Source organism: Chamaea fasciata, unplaced genomic scaffold, assembly GCF_029207755.1.
Source record: "Chamaea fasciata isolate MVZ Bird 193981 ecotype frontalis unplaced genomic scaffold, bChaFas1.0.hap1 SCAF_7, whole genome shotgun sequence".
NCBI classification, from domain to species: domain Eukaryota; kingdom Metazoa; phylum Chordata; class Aves; order Passeriformes; family Sylviidae; genus Chamaea; species Chamaea fasciata.
The window spans coordinates 60,526,682-60,548,725 of record NW_027094092.1 but is presented as its reverse complement, the minus strand read 5'-3'; the positions used below and the strand labels follow the sequence as shown (position 1 = coordinate 60,548,725).

Below are 22,044 nucleotides of genomic sequence, written 5' to 3'. Positions count from 1 at the left end.
AGGAGCGTTTGGACAACACTCCCAGGGATGCTCAGGGTGGGATTACTGGGGTGTCTGTGCAGAGACAGGAGCTGGACTCCATGACCCTTGTGGACCCCTCCCAGCTCAGGGAGGCTCTGCCATGGTTCTGTGTGCTCAAACCAGCTCCCAGGGCTGCCCAGAGACACATCTGGCCAGGGGCTGTGCTTTGTCCTTCCCCACGACTGGCTCTCCCAGCCCCAGCAGCACAGAGGGGACCTGGAGCTTCCTTTATTCCTTTCCCAGCTTTATCCACATCCACGCGGGGATGTGAGCCAAAGAGCAGCAGCTCTGCTGGGGCACACGCTGCCTCCTCCTCCTGCTCTCCCCACATTTTAGGGTGGGAAGCAGAGGGGTTTCCACACAGCTCCAGGCCTGGGGGATCTGTTTTCCAGCAGCACTGCCCACACCCAAGCCTGTCCTTTGTCCCTGTGGCTGTCTTGGACGTTGGATGGGGCAATGAGGGCTGGCTCCATCCCCCTGGGGGAGCAGAACAGGAGATCTCACCCTTTTGGCTGTGGGGGATCCATGGGTTGTGCCCAGCCCAGGAAGGCCCCTCTGCCCTTTCCCAGCAGCTCTGCCTGTCCTTGGAGCAGCAGAATTCCCCTCCAAGGAGCAGCAGCCCCGTGCCCGGCACATCCTTTCCCATTTTAGCCCTGCCTCCAGGGAGCCGAGCCCTAAAGAGGCCAAACCCTCTTGCATGGGCTGGGAGGGGCAGGAAGGCCGGGAAAAGGCCAGGAGTTCCTCCAGCATGATCCTCCTTTGGTGCATCTTCCCAGCCTCCAGTGGGTGCAAGGAGCACCAGGAACTGCCTGTCCCCACAAAAAGAAGAGGAATTCACCTTGGGACAGCAGCAGCTCCTACAATCCCTTGAAGTTGGTTTTTTTTAATGCAGCAGGAAGTTGGTGTGGGCACACTGTGAGTGAGGGGCTGGTTGGAATGATGGAGCAGACAAGGAATTTCCCCCCAAATTTATTCAATGGCACAGTTCTTGCCCTGCCTCCAGCTTCCAAAGGCAAGGCCACGGGTCTGATCCATCCAAATTGCTCAGCAGTATTTCAAAGAGTTATTCCAAATGATCTTCCAATATATAAAATAAAATTTACGTTTAGTCCCCACTTTTATACAAAAAAAAAATAGCTTTTTTTTTTTCCCCTTGTACAAAATATCTCCTCAGCAGGATACAGACAATCATGGGACAGGAGGCCCAGCAAGTGGTTTCCATGGTTTTAAGTCAGAGTGGTGGAATGATGGTGTTTGTCCTCAAATCTCTCTTTCTCCACTGAATTCACCTCATGTTTTGTAAGAGATTCCTAAAGTTTTCCAGTTCTTTCACGCTGGTTGAAACCCTGTGTGCAAGGAAAGCAAAAGGGAAACGTTACAGCAGCATTCATGTCGTGAATTATTTAAAATCTGGGAGGAAGGGGCTGTATCAAGCAAAGCTTCAGGCAGCTCTTGGGAAGAGAAGATCTGGAATTCAAGCTAAATTAGGTTGAGGTTACAACCAGGCCCTTCACTAATTCCCCTGCCTCTTTTTAAAGCAAACACTGGGAAGCACAGCGGAATAGGATGTTAAGGAACTCATCCTTGGAAAAACCTGTTTGCCAGAAACTCCTGGTCTCTTCAACATCACAAAGAGCTCGTGTATAAACAGAGTGTCCTGAAATCCCCTCCCAAAGGGCTCATTATCCTCCTTTTCTGACAAAAAAACTCCTCATCCAGAGAGGCTGGACTGATGGATTCCTGTTAAATGCAATCATGATCTGGGAATGAACTGGTGGAGAGGCCGAAGGAAAGCAGCCCGTGCCTGGGACAATGTGCTCCAAGGACAGAGTCACACAGTCCCTTAAAAACGATGAAATTCTTTGCATCTTAGCAGAAATGCTTCCTTGAATTCCTTACAGAAATGTAGAGTGTAAGGAATATTTTAATTCATTCCAATTGTTGCAGTCCATACCAACACCTGGCATCAGACTGACAAGGGCAAGAGTCCCCACCAAAACTGCTGAGAACTGACTGAAATTAGAGCTCAAACACAGCAGCTTATGCAAAAGCAGAGGGGAAAGTCTCAAACTCACCTTCCAAAGGCATTAAATAAGGCCACAATTTCTTGTCTGGTCAGCTGGAACCCATAGGAAGGGCCGCTCTCAGGAATCTTCTCGATGAGGTTCTCTGAGAAGAGGATCTTCAGCGCTGTGCCCAAGCCCTGGGTCTGTGCAGGGATCAAAGAGGATCCTTGAACAGCAGCATTCCAACCTCCCTCCACCTGGGCAACATCATCTGAACGAGGCAAGAGGATTTCACTTCACCCAGGCTCTGCACCCCCTCCCCTCTCTTGGGTTATCCCAGTTTGCCAGGCTGAGGGAGCTGGAATCAGCTGCTTCCTGCTGCCTGCACAGGTGAGGAACCAGCAGCCCTGAGCTGTATCCAAGGTCCAGTCCCAACACCAGAGCTCCCAGACACTGCTGACAAATCTCACCTGCAACTTCCCCCACAGCCGACACTTGAAGCAGCCAACACAGTCCATGATCCTGGAAATGTTCTTAAAGTGCAGCCTAAATTCCTCCTGGGGGGAAAGATATTCATGGTGGTCATGGTTCTGCACTAATTAGGGCACCCTCCAGGAACTGATCCTGGAATTCAGTGGGATTGAGGGAGGGAAAAGCCTCCTGCAGAGGGGTCCTTGGCAGAAGTTACCTTTAGTTTAGCAGCTTCCTTTTTATTCCCTGCAAAGAAGGAGTTTTCATCAAAATGCAGCGGGAAGGACCTGGAAGGGAATGATGAGAGTTTGATTTCTGCCCTGGTTGGTTGTATGGCTGCAGTCAGGGGTGGGCATAAACAGAGGTGGGAGCCACTGGATGTCTCCAGAGGCGTTTTGGTCTGACATCCAATCCCAAGGAATGGAATGAGATGATTTAAGGTCCCTTCCAACCCAAACTACCCTGGGATTTTATTCTCTCTTCCAATTTGGGCTGGCATCTCACCTTGGAGACATTTTCAGCAATTGCTCCATGATTTTAAAGCAATTTCAGTCTGTTTTCTGACAGACAGAAGCACAGGAGGGTGACAAGATAAATCAAACATGGACCACTTTAGGAGACACCCATTTCTGCCTGCTTCCAATATCTTCCATTCCTTTTACTCCAAACTCCATCCAACAGCCCAAACCTCTGTTACCAAGATATTTAGGATGTTTTTCTAGTTGCAAACACGAAGCCAGGCCTGGTATCCCACAGATGAGTCACACAGGTAGCCAATTTTAGGGCTGACACGTAGGCAGTTATTAAATTCAATTCTGCTAAATCCAAAAGGCAGCCGAGGCTATTAAACTGTGGGACTAATTAAACTGTGGGACTCATTACCCAAATTCTGCAATTTGCATACAGATATTAATGTGTTCCCAGCAAAACTACACTACTGGTACCATGTCCCTGCTCATTCCAAGGGGGCTGGACTAGATGAGCTTTAAAAAGGTCTTTTCCAACCCAAAACCATTCCATGTTTCTATGATTCTACTGCACAAATCACTCCAGGAAAGAACTCAGAACCTGCCTTTCTAGGAGCTTTACATGTCAGCTTAAGGACACTCAGAGATGGTGCCAGAGCCACTGTCCCCAGGTACTGAGTGCAATTACTTGGCCAGATGGAGAATTTCCAGCAGCAGGTGTTTCATTTCCGCATCCTGGCTTTTATTCCCGGTGTAGAGCTGGAAACTCGGGCGCTCAAAGAAGGGCAGCACTTTGGAGAGGGCCCTCAGCTCGATCAGGTACAGAAAATAGAGATTCTTGAGTCTTCTGGGCCCTTCCCCGCTGGTGAGGACTTCATCAAACCTCTGCTGGAACTCGGTGACGTTGGGGCCCCATTTCTTCTCCGACCACGTGTCTGAGACAGAAACAAACCCCAAAGGGGTGAGGTGGAGGGGTTTAGTTCTGGTTCATCTCCTCCCTCCAGGGAAATGGAGAAATGGGATTCCAGCCAGGGAGATCCCAGCTTTTCCAAGCCACTGACCCCAAAACCACGGAATCATTAAGGTTGGAAAAGACCTCCAAGATCGACCCTGGACTGAGTCCAACCTTTGAGTGGCACATCCAGTCGTTCCTTGAACCTCCAGGGATGGTGATTCCACCACTTCCCTGGGAAAGCCCCTTCCAGTGCTTGAGAACCCTTCCAGTGAAGAAATTTTGCCTGAAAATTGTTCAAGGGAGGCGTGATTGTAACTCATTTCAAACCCCAGCAAACACAAAACTCCTGCAGACTTTTTTCAGGTAATTGCTAAAACTTCCTAACAAACAGGGACACCTTAGGAGAATTCCTGATGATATGGAAAAACAAGAACGGAGGAAACTGCCCTCTATTTTCCATTTTCAAGCCCACAAAGAATGTTTCTGTTGCTCATTTTACCATGTATTTAAGATCATTCTATAAAACACATAGTGGAAGACATAAATTTGATGCTGCAGCCCCAACTCATCTCTTGCCTCCGATGTTTCCCACTTTATCCCATCTCCCAACTCCAACCTGGCCTGGCTCCCATTGAGGTGAAGTCCAAGTGGGCTGTAAAGACTTAAATGCAACTATTTAGTTAAATTTAAATGACTTGCCCAAATTCCAACAGCTATCACCTTGATTTTCAAGTCCAGGGTTGAAGTTGGGAATCCTCAGACAGGTATTTATGGACCAAAGCATGGGAAGGAAATGGAAATGGAAGTGGAAATGGAAATGGCTGCTGGAAATGGATCAATGGCCTTGGGAAAGCCCAGCCAAGCATTTCCCAGTCCAGGTGAGGTTATTGCTGAACTGACCATCATAAAACCAGGCTGGGAAGGGACAGCCTCGACCCACAGCTAGAAACCCACTCCACAATAACCTTGGAGGAAGAACAGTGGGAAGATGTGCTGGAAGTCCTGGTACAGAGCCTGGCCCAGCCCCTGTCAGACCTGGAGGCTTGTGGCAACTGCATCCCTAGCCCTGTTACACAAGCTGGGTGCTGGAAGCGCACAAACAGGCCTGAATCCTGCTGGAACAGGCTCCAAGGAGCATTTAGCAGAGCCATGGAAGTGTCAGCTTTGGAGTGAGGCAGGAAAGCTGGGGCAGGAAGCAGGATTTACCTTGCAGGAGGTACCTGGCACTCAGGTGGATGTTGATGCTGGCGTGGAGACCAGAGATGAGCCTGTAGAAAGCTCTTTTCTCCACACAGACCCCTGCAAAGGGAAGGGCACTTTAAGACACTGAAAGCACCCACTGGATTTTCAATCCTCCTGGCTGTGAGGCAGGAATCTAATCCCACCGAGAGTGGCCACTCATCCCACCCACTCCCCGGCCATCCCAGGAAGAGCAACCACGTTCAGACCGAGGATTACCTTTGAGCCACTTGTAAAACGTGTGCCCTGGGAAGAAAGGAAAACACATCAGTGAGGGTACAGCCCAAGCCTGATGCCCTGAATCCACCTCCCAGGCTGGCCCCAGAGGACCCTCTGCCCACTCCAGTTTGCAGAAATTGGGAAGGGAGCATTAAAAGAGCATGAAAAGAGTTTTCCTGCCCACCCTTGTGACTGATGCTTCTCTAACACGGCATGGCAGCAGCTCAGAACAGCACGTGGGCTTTCCCCCAGGGGCTGGGATGGGGGGAGCAGAACAGCCCAGTGCTGGGAAAAACAAGGATCAGGGATTGCTTTCCTCTTCTGGGCAGAGTGGGGAGAGGGATATTTTTATAAAACAAACAAACCAACCAACCAAAAAAAAACCACAGAGTGCAAGCAAGCGTGCAGAATCCCACAAGTCAGGGTTTCACTATCCCTGCTCTGTGCATGGGAGGAATTTGAAGATCAGGATTTGGGGATGGTTTGGAGACAAAAAGATGCTGTGGAGAATGGAGAACTCCCAGGAACAGCCCTTCCCAGGGCCTGAGGGAGTTGGGCACCCAGCTCCTACAGCTCCAGAGGGTTTTGGGACTATGAGTCTGTTCAAAGCTTTCTCAGTAATAAGCACTGAAAACATCCCAGGACAATTCCTCTTCCCAAAGGCTTCTCAAATTTGAGTGTCCGCCTTCAAACTGGATTTGTGCTGTTAAAAATGTGCTGGCAGACTTTTTAAGCCCTTCACATGAGGATGGGCTGTGATAGGGAGCTCACAGGGATCTCCTCTTCTCTGCTAACCAGGGACAGGACCCAGGGAAGGGCTGGAGCTGAGCCAGGGAGGGTCAGGCTGCATTTCAGGGAAAGGCTCTGCCCTGCCCAGGCTCCCCAGGGAATGGTGACATTCCCAAGGCTGCCAGAGCTCCAGGAATGCTTGGACAGCACTGCCAGGGATGCCCAGGGTGGGATTGTTGGGGTGTCTGTGCAGGGCCAGGAATGAGACTGGATGATCCGTGTGATCCCACTAAGGATTTTTTATGATGCCAAGACTCTAATTTCTGGTTTGCCTGATTAATAATTTTGCTAACCAGGTGCATTATCAAATGGCCCAGCCTGTGAGAGCAGGATAAGGACACCCCATTTGTTTCTGTTATCAGTAAAAACAAACAGTGCCACTCACCTCCGTCATCTCCTGGTGGAATAAAAGCACAAGTGGTGGAGGGAGAGAGAGAAAGAGAGAAAGAGAATGAAAACATTACACACCACCAAAATGAAGCTCCAAAGCCCAAGCACTGCTCTGTTCATCTGCTCTGACAAGAGAAGGATCCTCTCCAGGGAGGTTTGGAAATGTTCTGAACACTGAGAACTCCAAGTGCAGCAGTGAGGACACCGGATGAGCAACAATGCCGAGTAACCTGACCAATGCAGCAGGGATCAATATTTGCAAAGGAAGTAAAACCTGATATTTCCAGGGACGTTGTACATCTCCTTCAGCAGGGGAAGAGCCACTCCTTCACAGCAGGGTCAAAGGAAGGGGGTTAAACACCTCCATAATTTAGTGGAAAATGAGGAGATCGTGGCAGAGGTTGATGATGTTCTCATGTTTCCAAACCCCTTCCCTGCTTTCATTGACACTGCCTGGCCTTGGCTCTAGGGCAGAGCTGCTCTTGCTGGGTGGTTTCCACAGAGGATCCCAGCCAGGTTCTCATTTCAGTCCATCACAGATGGTTTGGCACTGCCAAGTACCAACACCAGGGATCCAGGGAGAGCTCAGGGGGCAGCCATGCTCCCGGTCCCTCCAAAGCTCACTTTTTTCCCAGGACTGGAAGATCAGACATTCTTTTTCCACAATGGATGCTAGAAAAACCCACTTCCGGGTGCCATCAAACTCTACACTTGGTCAAGAGCTCCGAGATATTTCTCATCCAGCAGGAGAAGGAGCCCAGTGAACATTCAGTGCTCCTGGAGCAGGGATCAGTTCACTACTAACCCACTTAGTGAGATAAATAAATGACTCACCTCTGCCAGATGCCAAAGGTCTTTTTACATTCTGAGGCCTAGGAGGGGGGAAAAATATCATTTAAATAAGAGATGTAAATAAGTTACTGTCTCTTGTGTGCACAAACAGAGCAGAGCAGAAGTAGCTGTTTCTGCAGTCAAACAGCATGAGGGGATCTAAAAACCCCTTCCATGCTTTAGCTTTGCTCAGAAGGGAAAGGATAGAGAAAAATGTGGGTTTCTGTGGGGTTTTGGTGGTGCTTTATTCTTTTTTTTTTAGAAAAAACAGGCAGGAAAACTTAAGTGTCTTCTTTTGGGAGAGCCACATGACTTGTCCCTGGTGTATCCCACCCTGCACAGGCACTGGAGCAAAGACAGCAGGATAAGGATTCATTTCTGCCCTTTTGCACAAATCAGCACCCTCAGGCTCGTGGAACTTGTCCCCCAAAAGCACCTACTTGAAGCAGTTCTCTTCATAAATACTGTTCCAAATTTTCCAGGCATCCGGCCCCTTGTAGCCAGTGTAACGTTCTGGGTTCAGGAGTAAATCCACGTACTCAGCATCAGGAGAATGGATGTCTGTGGAGCAGAGTGCTGGGTCAGGGGCAACCACTTTCTGAGGGAAAATTACATTTTTCCAAGGCTGATCCAGCCACCTCTTCCCCACCTTGCTGAACACAGCAGCTTTATCAGAAATATTTGTGAATTATTTTCAAAACACTGAGGTGGGGCAGGGGCGGGAAGGAGCAGAAATGCTGTTCTGCTGGAATATTACACTTTGGCCTGGAACTGCGGCTGTCCAGCCTGAAGAACAGGAGGTTGTGTAGAGACCTCACAGCAACATTCCAGGATCTGAAGAGGCTACATGAAGTGGGAGAGGAGCTCCAACTCAGGAGGACACAGGGAATGGCTTCCCACTGCCAGAGGGCAGGGATAGATGGGATATTGGGAAGAGATTCTGCCCTGGGAGTGTGGGGAGGCCCTGGCACAGGGTGCCCAGAGAAGCTGTGGCTGCCCCTGGATCCCTGAAGTGTCCAAGGCCAGGTTGGACAGGGCTTGGAGCACCCTGGGATAGTGGAAGGTTTCCTTCCACGGAATAAGATGGGCTTTAAGGTCCCTTCCAACCCAACCATTGTGCTTAAACCCCATTTCAAGCCTTGCCAGCTCTCCCGTACCATCAGCCTCACAGAAGCTGTCCGAGGAGTCGTCGTGCTGCGCCCACTGCAGCACCGCCTGCCGGGTTTCCTTGCTGCAAAAAACGTGGGGGAAAAACTCTCAGAGAGAGCTCTGATCCCAGCTTTCCTTCAAGGCAAGGAAGGATTATGGCAAAAGGAGTCAAACCTCAAAGAGTCATCAACAGCTCCGAGCCTCTTGGCTTCTTCACATTCTTCGGCGTGGTTATTGGCTTCTTCCGAATACTGGGTTGGAAAGCAAAGGGGTGGGGAGGGATGAGGATTAAAAAGGAAATTTTTTTTTTTTTTCTGTTTTAATTTAGCCACTATCCAGGTTAAGCCCCAGAAACCTTTTCATGATTCACCCCAGCCTGTGTTTGCACAGGATGTCTGCAGATATCCAAAGGCTTATGCAACGGTGACGGGGCAGCCTCTGGCGCTGCCAGAGAAGCTTTTTGTGCCTGGTGACACCTGCTCTTGGAGAGGTGTCAGGAATACCTGGCTCCAGGACAGCCACCTCACACGCTCTGTGGCATCCCAAGCACTTGAAGAGAGTAAAAATTTAGGCCTAAAGAGCACCCTGACAAATATTGACCCCTGCTTAAATCCTGGGGGCAGTTTTGGACCTCTACGACAAAAAAGACTTTGAGGGGCTGGAGTGTGTTTAGACAAGGGAGTGGAGCTGGGGAAGGGTCTGGAGCACCAGGAGAGGCTGAGGGAGCTGGGAAAGGGGCTGAGCCTGGAGAAGAGGAGGCTCAGGGGGGACCTGGTGGCTCTGCACAGCTCCCTGACAGGAGGGGACAGCCGGGGGGGTCGGGCTCTGCTCCCAGGGAACAGGGACAGGAGGAGAGGGAATGGCCTCAGGCTGGGCCGGGGGAGACTCAGGTTGAATATTAGGAAAAATTTCTTCACCAAAAGGGTTGCCAGGCATTAGAAGGAGCTGCCCAGGAGTGATGGTGGAGTTCCCATCCCTGGAACTGATCAAAAACCACATGGATGAGTACTTAGTGATGAACACAGGGGTGGCGGGGCGACAACTGGACTCGATGATCTTGGAGGTCTCCTCCAACTTTATCAGTTCTATGTCACAAAACTGGACCACAAAACAAACCTCATCCTTTTGTGCCCCTTTTGTTACACCCACCTTGTAACTCCCAGATCGGATTCCATCAGGGACTTCATCCTGAAAGACAAAACAAAGCACTGCCACATGTGGAGCTGATGAGACCTCTCAGCCCTGTCTTTGGGAAAGGTTTGGGATGTCACCACAGCTGCCAGAGCTGAGAAGGTGACCAAAACACTCAGCCCAGCTTGCAAGACATCCAACTCCTCACTCCGCCCCAGACCAAGGAGAAGCAACATTCCTACTGGTTTTGGTTTTTTGTTTTGTTTGTTTTTTTTTGCAAGATTCCTCTTCTCCAAGGTCTTCCATGGCTGCTACATCAGGTTCTGCTTTGCTTATCCAAGCGGGAATTTGGGGAAGCCAACAGAGACTCCAGAGGAGCTGGAGCTGCCTCTGGTCAATCCAAGTCTGGCACCACCTTCCTGGCAGGAGCCCAGGTGCCTCCTCAGATGTTGCATCTACCAGCCCCTGATACAAGACATTCCAAACTTCCCTCTGACCATTCCATCAGCCCTGCCAGCCCCACACAACCAGACCCAAAATTCTTCTCAACTTCCATTTCCTCTGGGGGCAAGAAGGCAATAGAATCGCTTCTACAGGAGCAAATACTGTGATGGCAAAGAGGAAAATTAAGCAATAAGAGTGATTTTTATTGATTTCAGGATGAAAGGAACCCGAATCAAAATAATTAAGGACAGCAGGGACAGTCAGCTCTTAAAATAAGAACAACTTTCAGCTAAAACTTAGGTAATTGTAACATAACTCCATCACATTAGTCATAATCACTACCAAAAATAGATTTTTTTTTAAAGAAAAAGTATTTAAACAACACTTAGGGTTATTTTGAGGTAAAAAAAAAAAAAAAATCCTCATTCCATTTTAGAACCCAAGAGTGAGGGAGTAAGACAGTCTGTGCTGGCTGTCAACACCTAAACATGAAATGTCCCCAAAGGGACCACCAGCCACCAAGTTGTGATTCCCCCACCTTCTCACCCCCTTCTTTTTGGGCAGCTATCTGCAGTCAGGATGGTTTTTTACAGCTGAGGGAACAAAACCCTTTTGTCCAGGATACAAGGACAGGAGTGCCCTTGGCAATAGAATTCTGAAAGAGCCATTTCTCCTACAAGAAGAGGGCTGGAAAGCTCTTAGTCCAGTTCATCAGCTAGAACTAAATCACGGTGCAGCTCATGGGCAACAGGGTCAAATTCTGTCACTTAACACAAAAACAATAATGGATTTGCCCTAAAAACTACTTACTAATGGAAAAAAAAAATTTAAAAAAAGGACCAGGAGAAGGTTTTGGCTGTTTGCAGGCCAGCTAATAAAATCCCAGCCTGTCTTGAAACTTTCAGAGTTTCAAATTTTGGCCTTTCTTATGGCCACCAGTGTTGCTGCACCCATGGAAGATCCATCAGAGCCCCAGTTTTGCTATAGCTAAAACAACAAGATTCAGTCACTTGTCTGCTGTTTCCTCTTGGTCTGCAGAAGTTAAATAAATTTTAAAAAATGTAAAGGAATGGATTTGGTACTTACAGAGGGGCAGGGCTGCACAGCACAGTCTCTCATTCCACAGTGACTGTTGTCCTCCCAAAAGGGACAAGGTTTCTGTAGGTTTACCTGCAAATAACACACCACCCTATTCAATAACACCCCATGGAGCCAAGCCAACCTCCCCCTGCCCAGTTTTTCAACTGAAATCCATGTTCTGCACTTGTTTGTTCCCACATCAGCAAATCCTCGGTGACCCAGATTGATAACATCACTCATAACCTTGTTATCAGCACAGGTTATCCTTTAATTCCTTGCTTAGATCTTTCTGCTGCTGCTCTCCCACACAGACATTTCCATAATTCCAAAATGTTCTGAGGGCCAGAGCTCTTCTGGGAGAGCTGGGAATGTTCCCCTGGAGAGGAGAAGGCTCCAGGGAGAGCTCAGAGCCCCTGGCAGGGCCTGAAGGGGCTCCAGGAGAGCTGGAGAGGGACTGGGGACAAGGGATGGAGGGACAGGACACAGGGAATGGCTTCAAATTGGAAAATGGAAGATTTGAGTGGGATATTGGGAAGGAATTCCTGGCTGAGAGGGTGGGGAGGCCCTGGCACAGGGTGCCCAGAGAAGCTGTGGCTGCCCCTGGATCCCTGGAAATGTCCAAGGCCAGGCTGGACATTGGGGCTTGGAGCAGCCTGGGATAGTGGAAGGTGTCCTGCCTGTGGCAGGGGTGGAAGTGGATGGGCTTTAAGGTCCCTTTCATCTCAAACCATCCTGGAATTCCAGGATTCTACACTTCCTTCAGACCAATGTCAGTATTTCTGTTACAAATCCCAACCCTGGAAGGAGGAAGGACATGAGCTTCTTTAACAAATTCCAATTTTTCTCTTCCATGAGCTGGTATCAAGTATCATTCTTCCAAAACAATTAACACTGAGCAAGATTTGGTGGGTTTGGAAGAGAGGGGAATAAAGGGAATCTGAGTGAATGGGAGCAGAATCCACCTCATGGAATCTAATCCATGGAATGTCTGGCAGCAACAGCCGTCAATGAACCTGAGTGTCTGTAATTAATCCAGGTTTTCCCTGTCAGTGGGGAGTCACCATGAATCCTCTAATTATGGATCACTGGTCATCAGCATCTTTAAATCACAGCTCACCAAAGTCCTCTCATGAATATGTTGCTTAAGAGGGAAAAATGGATAAGAAAATACCTCTGAAATCCTCTTATAAAAATACACTGCATCTTATTAAGATTCTCCTCAGAACAGAAGGGTCCAACTTACTGACTGCACCCTTAAAAGATCAGGGTTAAAATGCAGGTGTCTGATTTTAAAAAGATCAGCAAGAAGTTCATGGGAGATTAAGGAAAAAAAAAAAAAAAAGACAGCAGCACAAAAATAAATACAATTCTTGTAGGAGAAAATTACCTTGTAGTATCTAAAATAGTCACTTTCTAGGAGTTCATTCAGTCTGGGAAAAAGTTTGTAGTTGTTGAAGGCATCGATGGTTTCTACATCACAGGTGCAGTCATCTAAATAACCAGTAACCTGGGGGAGAAAGAAACCAATAAAATCGAAATCAAAACCATCCAAAAAAAAAAAAAAAAAAGAAAATCAAATCTAAACAACTCAACCAGGACTTTCAACACTGCAGACAATAAAACATTTCATCCTTTTCTTTCCTTTTCCCAGAGAGTCGAGTTAAGTTGGAGCAGGATGGATTTGGCTGCTGTGACAGCTGTGAGCCACGGGCTGCCAGCTCAGGTCCCCCCTCCTGGATGAGCCTCAGGAAAAGCCATTCCTGCAGGATAACAGGGCTGAGAGCTGGAGTTTGCATATGGGAGCAGTCAGGCAACAATGACACGATGACAGCCCTCAAAGAAAGTCCTTGCTGTTAATCAGCACTGCTGCAGCCACTGATTTGATTTGATCAGAACCACAGCAGGCTGATGAGAGGGACGGAGAGATCTCCTGTGAGGAAAGGCTGGGAGAGTTGGGATTGTTCAGCCCGGAAAAGAGAAGGCTCCAGGCTGACATAATTGCAGCCTCCCAGGACCTGAAGGAGCTGACAGGAAAGATGGAGAGAGATGATTTACAAGGGATGGAATGCCAGGACAAGGAGAATGGCTTCCCACTGCCAGAGGGCTGGGATAGATGGGAGACTGGGAAGGATTTCCGGATGTGAGGGTGGTGAAGCCCTGGCACAGGGTGCCCAGAGAAGTTGTGGCTGCCCCTGGATCCCTGGAAGTGTCCAAGGCCAGGTTGGACAGGGCTTGGAGCAACCTGGGATACTGGAAGGTGTTCCTGCCCATGGCAGGGGCGGAATGGGATGGGATTTAATGTCCCTTCCAACCCAGAGCATTCCATGATTTTGTGATTTAACTGCAACAGTCCCTCTGCTCGCCTCAGAGAGACATTTGGCACGAGAACATCTGTTCTAAATCTGATGGATCCTTCTTGCATCATCCTGAACAACTCAAGAGGCTTTGTGCAAGCCCTGAAGAAAAAAAAAAAACAACAAACCAAAAACAAAGAAAGAAGTAGTACAAATTCAGCTGTGGTTTCCTGACACATCCATTACTGGCTGATGACAAAGTTGCCCAACACAGAAGTAGTTTTGCTTCCCCCACACCCCCAGTGAGTCCTTGGGGAAATCACAGAATCCTGGAATCATTCAGGTTGGAAAAGATCACTGAGTTCAACCATTCCCCCAGCACTGACCATGTCCCTAGCTGCCAAATCCACACGGCTTTTAAATCCCTCCAGAGATGGGGACTCCACCACTGTCCTGGGCAGCTGGATAACCCTTGCCATGAAGGAATTTTCCCTAATATCCAATTTAAACCTCCCCTGTTACGACCAGAGGCTGTTTCCTCTTGTCCTGTCCCTGTTCCCTGGGAGCAGAGCCTGATCTCACCTGGCTGTCCCCTCCTGTCAGGGACTTGTGCAGAGCCACAAGGTCCCCCCAATTCTCCTTTTCTCCAGGCTCAGCCCCTTTCCCAACTCCCTCAGCTGCTCCTCATAATTCAGCAAGAGCTACACAACAACTTAAATAAAACCATTATATTTACCACCATGGAAATGGAGCTGAGAGGAGGATGGCAGAAATGGAGCACGGAGTCACATGAAATGGGGAGGTGGGGGAAAAAATAGCCAGAATTCCCTACCCCACTGGAACAACTCTATTTTGTTGAGGCAGCATGATTTGGAGGCTCACTCATATTTTAAGTGTTTACACTGAAGCTCGGTGTGTCACCCTCACACATTTACTGAATTCTGTCCTGCATTTTGCATGGTAATGAAGATTAACAGTGATTTAAGATTTCCACTAACCTGAATCACCCTTGTAAAAATAAACAGTAGCAATTTGCTAATCCAGTTACCCAATTTAAAGCCATTTCAAAATTATATATACGTTAAAAAAAAAAAAAAAAACAACCAAAAAAAAAAAACAACCAACACATCAAAACAAGAAACCACAGCAAGCCACCAACCAACCACATCTTTATTTCCTGGAACCTTGGCATCCTTCAAGGCAGGAAGCTTAAAGGTTGGGTCTCAAAGAGGCCTACAAAAAGATTTGGGGATAATCTTCAGTTGCTCTCTGTATCCATGCTTGACAAAGACATCACTCCAAAGGAAGTGACTAACATTCCTGTAAGTGGGAACACTGGAGCTCCCACCAACCCCTCCACTGGAAGCACCATTTGGGCCAGCTCTGTTTTTGTCATGTCTGGTGAGCAATTCAAGCCAGAACCAACCTCATCCTGAATGTAATCCAGAGTGAAGCACTGCAGACTATCCCAAAATTCTTAGGATTGGATGGGGGTTGTGCTTTGAAGCCCTCCAAATCCCAGATTATTGGGGGGATCAGCCTCAGGGCCACCCTGAACACACCTGTGGGGGCAAGGGGCAAAGGGGGGAAGTGATGGGAAAACTCCACCTCTGCTCAATCTTTCTTCCTCCGAGGATTTCAGTCGGACTGGGCAGAAATGGGCAATTTCCCCAGGCTGTGTGTGCCCAGCCTAGCAAAGCTCACAGCCAAAGGAGCACAGAAGAGAAGCAGCACCAAGGACATCCAGAGCTGAGGCTCCTCAGAGCCCGGGTGCAAGTCCCAGTGATGCCCCCAGCAAAGAACTTGAAGCTGAAGACTTCAAGTTCACTTGAAGGCTCAGGGAAGTGGCAGTGTCAGATCATTTGAAACTCCATTCCAAAAGCTCCCTCTTGCTCCATGAGCACTCCAGAACCCATTTTTCAGCCCTCACTCGGTTTGGGACTTCGCCTCCTGCAGCCAGAGCAGCTGAGCTCCGGCACACGTCAAACGTGCCCTCCAGTGGGTGGGACCTTAAAACACTTCCCTCCCACCCTACAAACAAAATATTTACCCACATCTTCAACCTGTGCCAACGACATAAACGTTTGAGATAAACCACGGATGGATCCAGGCCCCAGCACACGGCGCCGTGAATCACCGGGCTGAGGGGGTTTTGCTCCACCTGCCTTGGGTGTGAGGAGCTGGCAGGAGAATGAGGGGCAGGGCTGGGCTTTCCCACTGGGAAGAGATGTGAAGGAGCCGCCGGGACAGACGCGGCAGGAGCGGCTCCGGGTGCTGAGTAAGCGCCCAGGGTGACTCCGACAGACCCACCTCGGGTGCCGGGAACACTGTGCAATCCCTGGGTTTGGGCACTGCTTCAACCTCCTTCTTCCCTCCATCCCTGTCAGGCTGCTCCTCCCGCCTCTGCCTGCTCTCCTGGGTGTCACATCCTCTGAGCAGTGGGTTTCGGGGTTTCTTCTCGCTGTGTCCCACACCGCAGCCAGGCAGGAAAGGAGGGAAACTTTTTTCATGCATCTCCCTGTGAAAAACTTCTTTTAAAAAAAATCATAGGTTTAATAAAAATTTTTAAAAATAGACAAATTAGGAGGCAGAATAAGCAAAGCTTCTCGGCCGAGGGGGCTTGGCACAAGGTCTGCCCGTAGCCCCCCTCACCCTTTTAGGACTTCTATTTTATTCAATAGATGTTAATCAAACATTCTTTTTTTTTGATCTGTTTTAAGTATCTCCGATCATCTTATCAATAGATTTATTTTGTGGGTGGCTCCACTTAAGTCTGGTAACGTGGATATAAATTTATTTTTCTGAGGTTTTCTGGTTCTTTTCATTTGGATAAGAAAACAGAAAGTTAACGGGTTTTTTTTATGAAGGATCACAAGGTGCCCCCCCCCAAACTTCTGGCTTGGTGGTTTAGATGTTACAAAGAAGAGATTAAAAAACACCCAGTTTTAACCCTCTGTTATACACATTCATTAAATACCCATTCATTACCTTTCTAAACTCTTATTAATAAAACATGATACAGTACAATTATGTATATAGCAGTCATGTGAATATTTGCGAAAAGCCAGCTATATAAGATGTATTTATAACATCCCACAACAGGGCACAGGGGAGGGGATGCCACAGAGGCTGAGGGGTTGGGTTTAGCCTGTACCAACTTCCCTGGCACCGCCTGCTCCTCCGGACAAGCCACAGCAGTCCCAGGCTGATGGTGAGCAGATGCCTTCCCTGCTCCCTCAGCAGAAGTTTCCTGGCACAAAGGAGCTGGACTTCGATGATCTCGGTGGGTCCCTTCCAGGTCAGGATATTCCACGATTCTATGAAATTGTTTCTCTTTCATCCCTGCCAGCGCGCTTGGAGCAAGTTGCCGGCAGCCAGCTGAGGACAGTCATTCCTGCACCTGCCCTGGAAGCATTATCTGCCATTCCAGGTGCTTCAGCCCCATCCTTTGCCCAGAAAACAAGGACTAGGTTTTCCAGAACTCACACAGAAGCAAATCTCACATGGGAGCCTCAGGATGGGGTCAAACCACAGGTCCTGAAGGGCTGGCACAGCATCCCAGAATGGTTTGGGTTGGAAGGGACTATAAAGACTACTCAGTTCCACTCTCTGCCACAGGCAGGGACTCCTTCCATCATCCCAGGTTGCTCCAAGCTTCATCCAACCTGGCCTGGGACACTTCCAGGGATCCAGGGGCAGCCACAGCTTCTCTGGGCAACTTGTACAAGGGCCTCAGCACCCTCACAGGGAAGAATTCCTTCCCAAGATCCCATCCATCCCTGCCCTCTGGCAGTGAGAAACCATTCCCTTTGTCCTGGCACTCCATCCCTTGTAAATCATCTCTCTCCATCTTTCCTGTCATCTCCCTTCAGGTACAGGAAGGTCACAATTCGGCCACCCTGAAGTCTTGTCCTTTCCAGGCTGAACAATCCCAACTCTCCCAAGCCTTTCCTCCCAGGAGAGCTGCTCTCATTGTCTTGGCGGCCTCCTCTGGACTCCATCTCCCTCCTGCTCTGCAAGGACCACAGAGCAGGACCCAGCATTCCAGGAGGGATCTCACCCAGAGCAGAGCAGAGCAGAGCAGAGGGGCATAATCCCCCTCCAAAGATCTGCTTCTCTCCACCTGGAAACTCCTCCTGAAGCTACCCCAGAGAAACCGGGAACTGTGCTAGGAATGAATTCCTGCCCTGGAGGCTGCACAGTGAGCATCAATTCAACAGGAACTCAAGGACAGCTTGCAAGCCTGCCCAGGTACCAAGGAGGAAACTCTCCATGCCCAAACTCACCCCTAATGACAGTGTCCTGCCCACAGAAACATTCCCAAAGGGAACCAGCCCTCAGCCAGACCGGAAACCTCGGCAAAATCCCCGTCTGCCAAACACCTGCAGCACATCTTTAATGCAGCTGCATCAGCCTGTAAACAGCAAATGAACAATAATTACCAGGAATATACAGAAGACATCCATGGCTGACTAAAGCTGTGATGCAAACAGGAATAACTCGAGGGGGGGGGGGGATGAGCTGCCTGCAAAGTTCTGAGGGGATTTCGATATTGGAATGTTCATCGGAGCTTGGGGAAGCAGAAAACAGTATTTGAAACACAAGTGCTTGTAGCAACAGATGGATGTTTCTAATAAAACTTTCAGGGCTGCTTGGTCTCTAAGGACGGGAGATAAAATAACAGTGACAAAAAGAAGGCGAGGCATTGCCCTGGGTGCAACACCCATTCCAGAATCACCGGCCTGCTGAAGTCAGCACTTGGAATATTGCTGGAGCAGCACTCCCAAAAGTGGCCCTTTGTCAAGTGGCCCAGCACAGGCTGACAGATAAGTCAGAGCTCTTCCAGCCACCCCACAGCAAGGCTTCTTCACCTGAGCAGCTCATGAGACAGCAGGAGATGGTTCACGGGAGGAAACCAAGAGCTGTACCAGGCCTCCGAGGAGCTAAACAAAGGAGGGCAAACCGGATCGTTTAAGGCTGGCCCTGTATTTTCTTTGGTGGCAAATAAAAACCACCAGACCAGCTCTGCACAAGAGGATCAGCAGTTTATTTTTAACCAAAACATGAGGCAGCCCTCGGGTGTGATTTGAAAAGGTTTGGTGGTTAGGAAGGCTGAGAAATGCTGCCCTACGTGACACCTTTTCCTAAAGGTAATAAAAAAATCCCGACCTCAACATTTGTAGGGAAAAACCAAGCTGCTCCACAGAATGAAAAGTGTGTTGCAACAACCCAGCAGCGCACAAAGCATCACGTCAGCTCCTCCAGCCCAAGGAAAAGAGCCTGCCAGTCACTGCCATGCCAGAATGCCAGTCCAGTAAGTGGTTACAGCTCCTTACCCCATTCCACACTCCTGACTCAACAATCAATCCTTAGGAGACAAACTTCTCTGCCTACAGGAAGCTGCAAGGAAAATCCCTGCAGAGATCCAGAATCTAAATGCATGTTTTTCAATTCTTTATCAGCAGGGCTTTTATTTACCATTTCCACAGGAAGCTGAAAGTGTCAAGAGCCACCCCAGAAGGCAAAGCCAAAGCCAAGAGTGTAATTCCATTTGTTTCCTTTCTCCACTCTCAATTCCTGACCCACATTTGAGGACTTGAAATTTAATACAGTAAGAGTAGCCTTTGTAAAAGCTTCCTGTTTTTAAAGGCAACAAAATACAGGACTTTAACACTGTGACATCTCCACCCCTTGAATGTGCTTAGCCCAAGAATTATTCAGTTTGCAAGGGACCTCAAAAACCATCTGATGTCACCCCCTGCCATGGGCAGGGACACCTTCCACTATCCCAGGCTGCTCCAAGCCCTGTCCAGCCTGGCCTTGGACACTGCCAGTGATCCAGGGGCAGCCACTTTGCTTGTGCAAAGCGGTGTCAGAAGGAACTGCAGAGCGATCTCTTCCTTAAATCCAGATGCTCGGTCGACTGTGCCCAGTTCTCTCATTACTGTCCCCCAACAGAAGCTGCACTGAGTGCACAGTGACACACCTGGCACACAGCAAGAGGAATTAACCCTGGAAGAGTTTTAGGGAGCAGAGCAGCCCAGCTCCCACCCGGGCATGGCAGGGCAGGGTGGAAAGAGCCTGCTGCAGCCACGCTCTCTCCTGGACAGCAGGGCCGGGAGAAGAGAAAGGCAGGAGAGGGGATGAAGCAGCTCCCAGGGATACCAATGATATCCCTGAAACATCCCAGGAGAGGCACCTGGGTAGCTGAGGAAGAGATGCACAACAAGTTGGAGCACTCCCCTCTTCTGATGAGAGCAGAGAGAGAATACAGTTATGATGGAAGAGAATCACAGAATCCTGGAATGGTTTGGGTTAGAAGGGACTTTAAAGTTTATCCAGTCTCACCTGCTACCATGGGCAGGGACACCCTCCACCATCCCAGGGTGCTCCAAGCCCTGTCCAGCCTGGCCTCGGACACTTCCAGGGATCCAGGGACAGTCACAGCTTCCCCGGACAACCTGTGGCAGGACCTCCCCAACCTCCCAGCCAAGAATTCGTTCTCAGTATCCCATCTCTCCCTGCCCTCTGGCAGTGGGCAGCCATTCCCTGTGTCCTGTCCCTCCATCCCTTGTCCAGCTCTCCTGGAGCCCTCTAGGCCCTACAATGTGCTCTGACCTCTCCTCGGAGCCTTCTCTCCTCCAGATCTTTCCACACAAGAAAGTTCCTCGGAGCATCTCCGTGCTCTCCTCCGCGCTCTCCCCAGCAGCTCCACGCCCCTCCTGTGCTGATGTGACCACCGGACCCATCCAAACCACTCTCCAGCCGCCATCCCTCTGCCACCCCGCGCCCACCTGGCAGAAGCAGCGTCTCTCGGCTCCTCGGGACAGCACGGCGGGCAGAGCCAGCAGCAGCAGCAACCCCGGCAGGACCATCCCCGGCGCCGCCATCTCGGCGCTGGAGCTCGGCAGCACCGCAGGGGCCGCCCCGCTCGCAGCGCCCCGCCCGGGGCGCGGCCGCCGCCGGCTACGAGCGGAACCGCACGGAGCGGGGACACGGCGGGCGGGGAGAGTCGCACCGCGGCACCGGGGGGCACCGGGACGCTGCCCGCCCTCCGAACGGGAGGGCTCGGAGTGCAGACCCCCCCTCCCCTCTCTGCGTTTAGCAGCGCCCAGGGTCCGGCGGATGAAGATCGGATCAAAGTTTTTATTATCAAAAGTAATAAACGCGCGGAAGGTCCCCGAGAGTGTCGCGCGTTGTTTTGTCTCCGCCAGGAAGTGTTGCGAATGCGTATTATATAGTTGGCTTTTCGCAATTATTAACGTGACTACTAAACGTATAATTGTACTGTGTTGTGTTTAGAAAGGTAATGAATGTGTATTTTCCGATTGTACCAGTGGGTTAAGACTGGGGTTTTTTCATCTCTTATTTATAACATCTAAACCACCAAGCCAGAAGTTATGGGAGGGGGGTCACCTTGTGACCCTTCATAAAACAAACAAACAAACAAACAAAATTGTTAGCTTTCTGTTTTTCTTATCCAAATGAACCAGAAAACCTCAGGAGAAAATTTCTACCCGTGTTACCAGACAGAGTGGAGCCACCCACAAATAAATCTATTAGATAAGATGATCGGGGTTCCTTAAAACAGATCAAAAAAAAGAATGTTTGATTAACATCTATTGAACATTCAACACAGCGGTCCTTAAAAGATCCAAGTTTGAAAGGGCATGTGTGCTGCTGGCAGGCCTTGCGCCACGCGCCCTCGGCCGAGAGAATTTTGCCATTCTGTCTCCTTATTGTCTATTTTTATTTTTATTAAACTTATAAATTTCTGTGAGAGAGTGGAACTCGTTTTTCACACACCAGTGCCACCTACAAAGGGAGAGAGGAGCAGGTACCAATATAAAACGGTGATGTGCACGTTAGAGAAGAAGAAAACCCAACACTTCACCCCACCAAGGACCCCGTGGCTGAAAAGCAATGCTAATATTTCAGAGCAAAGCCAATTTTAATGAATATTCACACAGATCAATTACCTGACAGCAACAGCCAACCGTGTGGTCCATTTGCATCGTGGTTCATTTTTTGCTGTCACAATGACTGGAGAGAGAAAATCAGAGAGAAAAAAAAATTACTTGATTCACCCTTTGAGTTGTGGTTCGGAACTATCCAGTGTGTTTTTCTGCCAACAATCTGATCGTCAATACTTTAATTCTTTGCTCCTCAAAATCATGAAGCAGATTTAAATTACGAGAGCTTATTCTTTTGTGGGCTGCCCCATCCTGGAAGTTTTCAAGGCCAGGCTGGATGGGGCTCGGAGCAACCTGGGATAATGGAAGGGGATGGAATGAGATGAGCTCTAAAGTTCCTTCTGGCCCAAATCAGTCTGGGATTTAGGACACCAAACCTTCCAGGTTTCACCCAGAGTACGTCCACTCTGAGGCAGAGCATGAGGAAAAAGTGTCTGATCCCTCCCTGGCAGCGACAGCAGCCAAAAGCGCTTCCCATGGCACCAGCCTTCCCTGGCACACGTTTTGGGATGAGCTCCAGGGGTAAAGCAGGATTTGGGGGAGCAGCTGGTGTTTGACTTCGGTCCTTTGCAGAGCCATAGGGAC

General features: G+C 49.3%; 1 protein-coding gene across 1 annotated transcript; it reads right to left on the bottom strand.

The window, feature by feature from the left end:
• Positions 1-1,109: 1,109 nt before the first annotated feature.
• Positions 1,110-20,377, bottom strand: ERO1A (endoplasmic reticulum oxidoreductase 1 alpha). The gene is made up of 16 exons (XM_066189132.1): positions 20,281-20,377; positions 12,580-12,699; positions 11,199-11,282; positions 9,687-9,725; positions 8,712-8,788; positions 8,546-8,619; positions 7,829-7,949; positions 7,392-7,429; positions 6,553-6,564; positions 5,379-5,405; positions 5,127-5,219; positions 3,654-3,900; positions 2,716-2,785; positions 2,498-2,584; positions 2,097-2,230; positions 1,110-1,367 (listed from the first exon to the last, which is right to left on the bottom strand). The coding sequence occupies exons 1-16, from the start codon at positions 20,374-20,376 to the stop codon at positions 1,307-1,309; spliced, it is 1,380 nt and encodes a 459-aa protein (XP_066045229.1). The 5' UTR covers position 20,377; the 3' UTR covers positions 1,110-1,306.
• Between the last annotated feature and the right edge of the window lie 1,667 nt (positions 20,378-22,044).

Bases quoted from the DNA above. Each gene is read 5' to 3' on its own strand.
- ERO1A (XM_066189132.1), bottom strand. From the start codon at position 20,376: ATGGCGGCGCCGGGGATGGTCCTGCCGGGGTTGCTGCTGCTGCTGGCT. The intron at 8,620-8,711 runs GTTTGACTCCTT...CGTTTTTTGCAG, and splicing joins GCTGTTGATGACTCTTTGAG to CAAGGAAACCCGGCAGGCGG. The intron at 1,368-2,096 runs GTGAGTTTGAGA...CCTTGCACACAG, and splicing joins TTATTTAATGCCTTTGGAAG to GGTTTCAACCAGCGTGAAAG.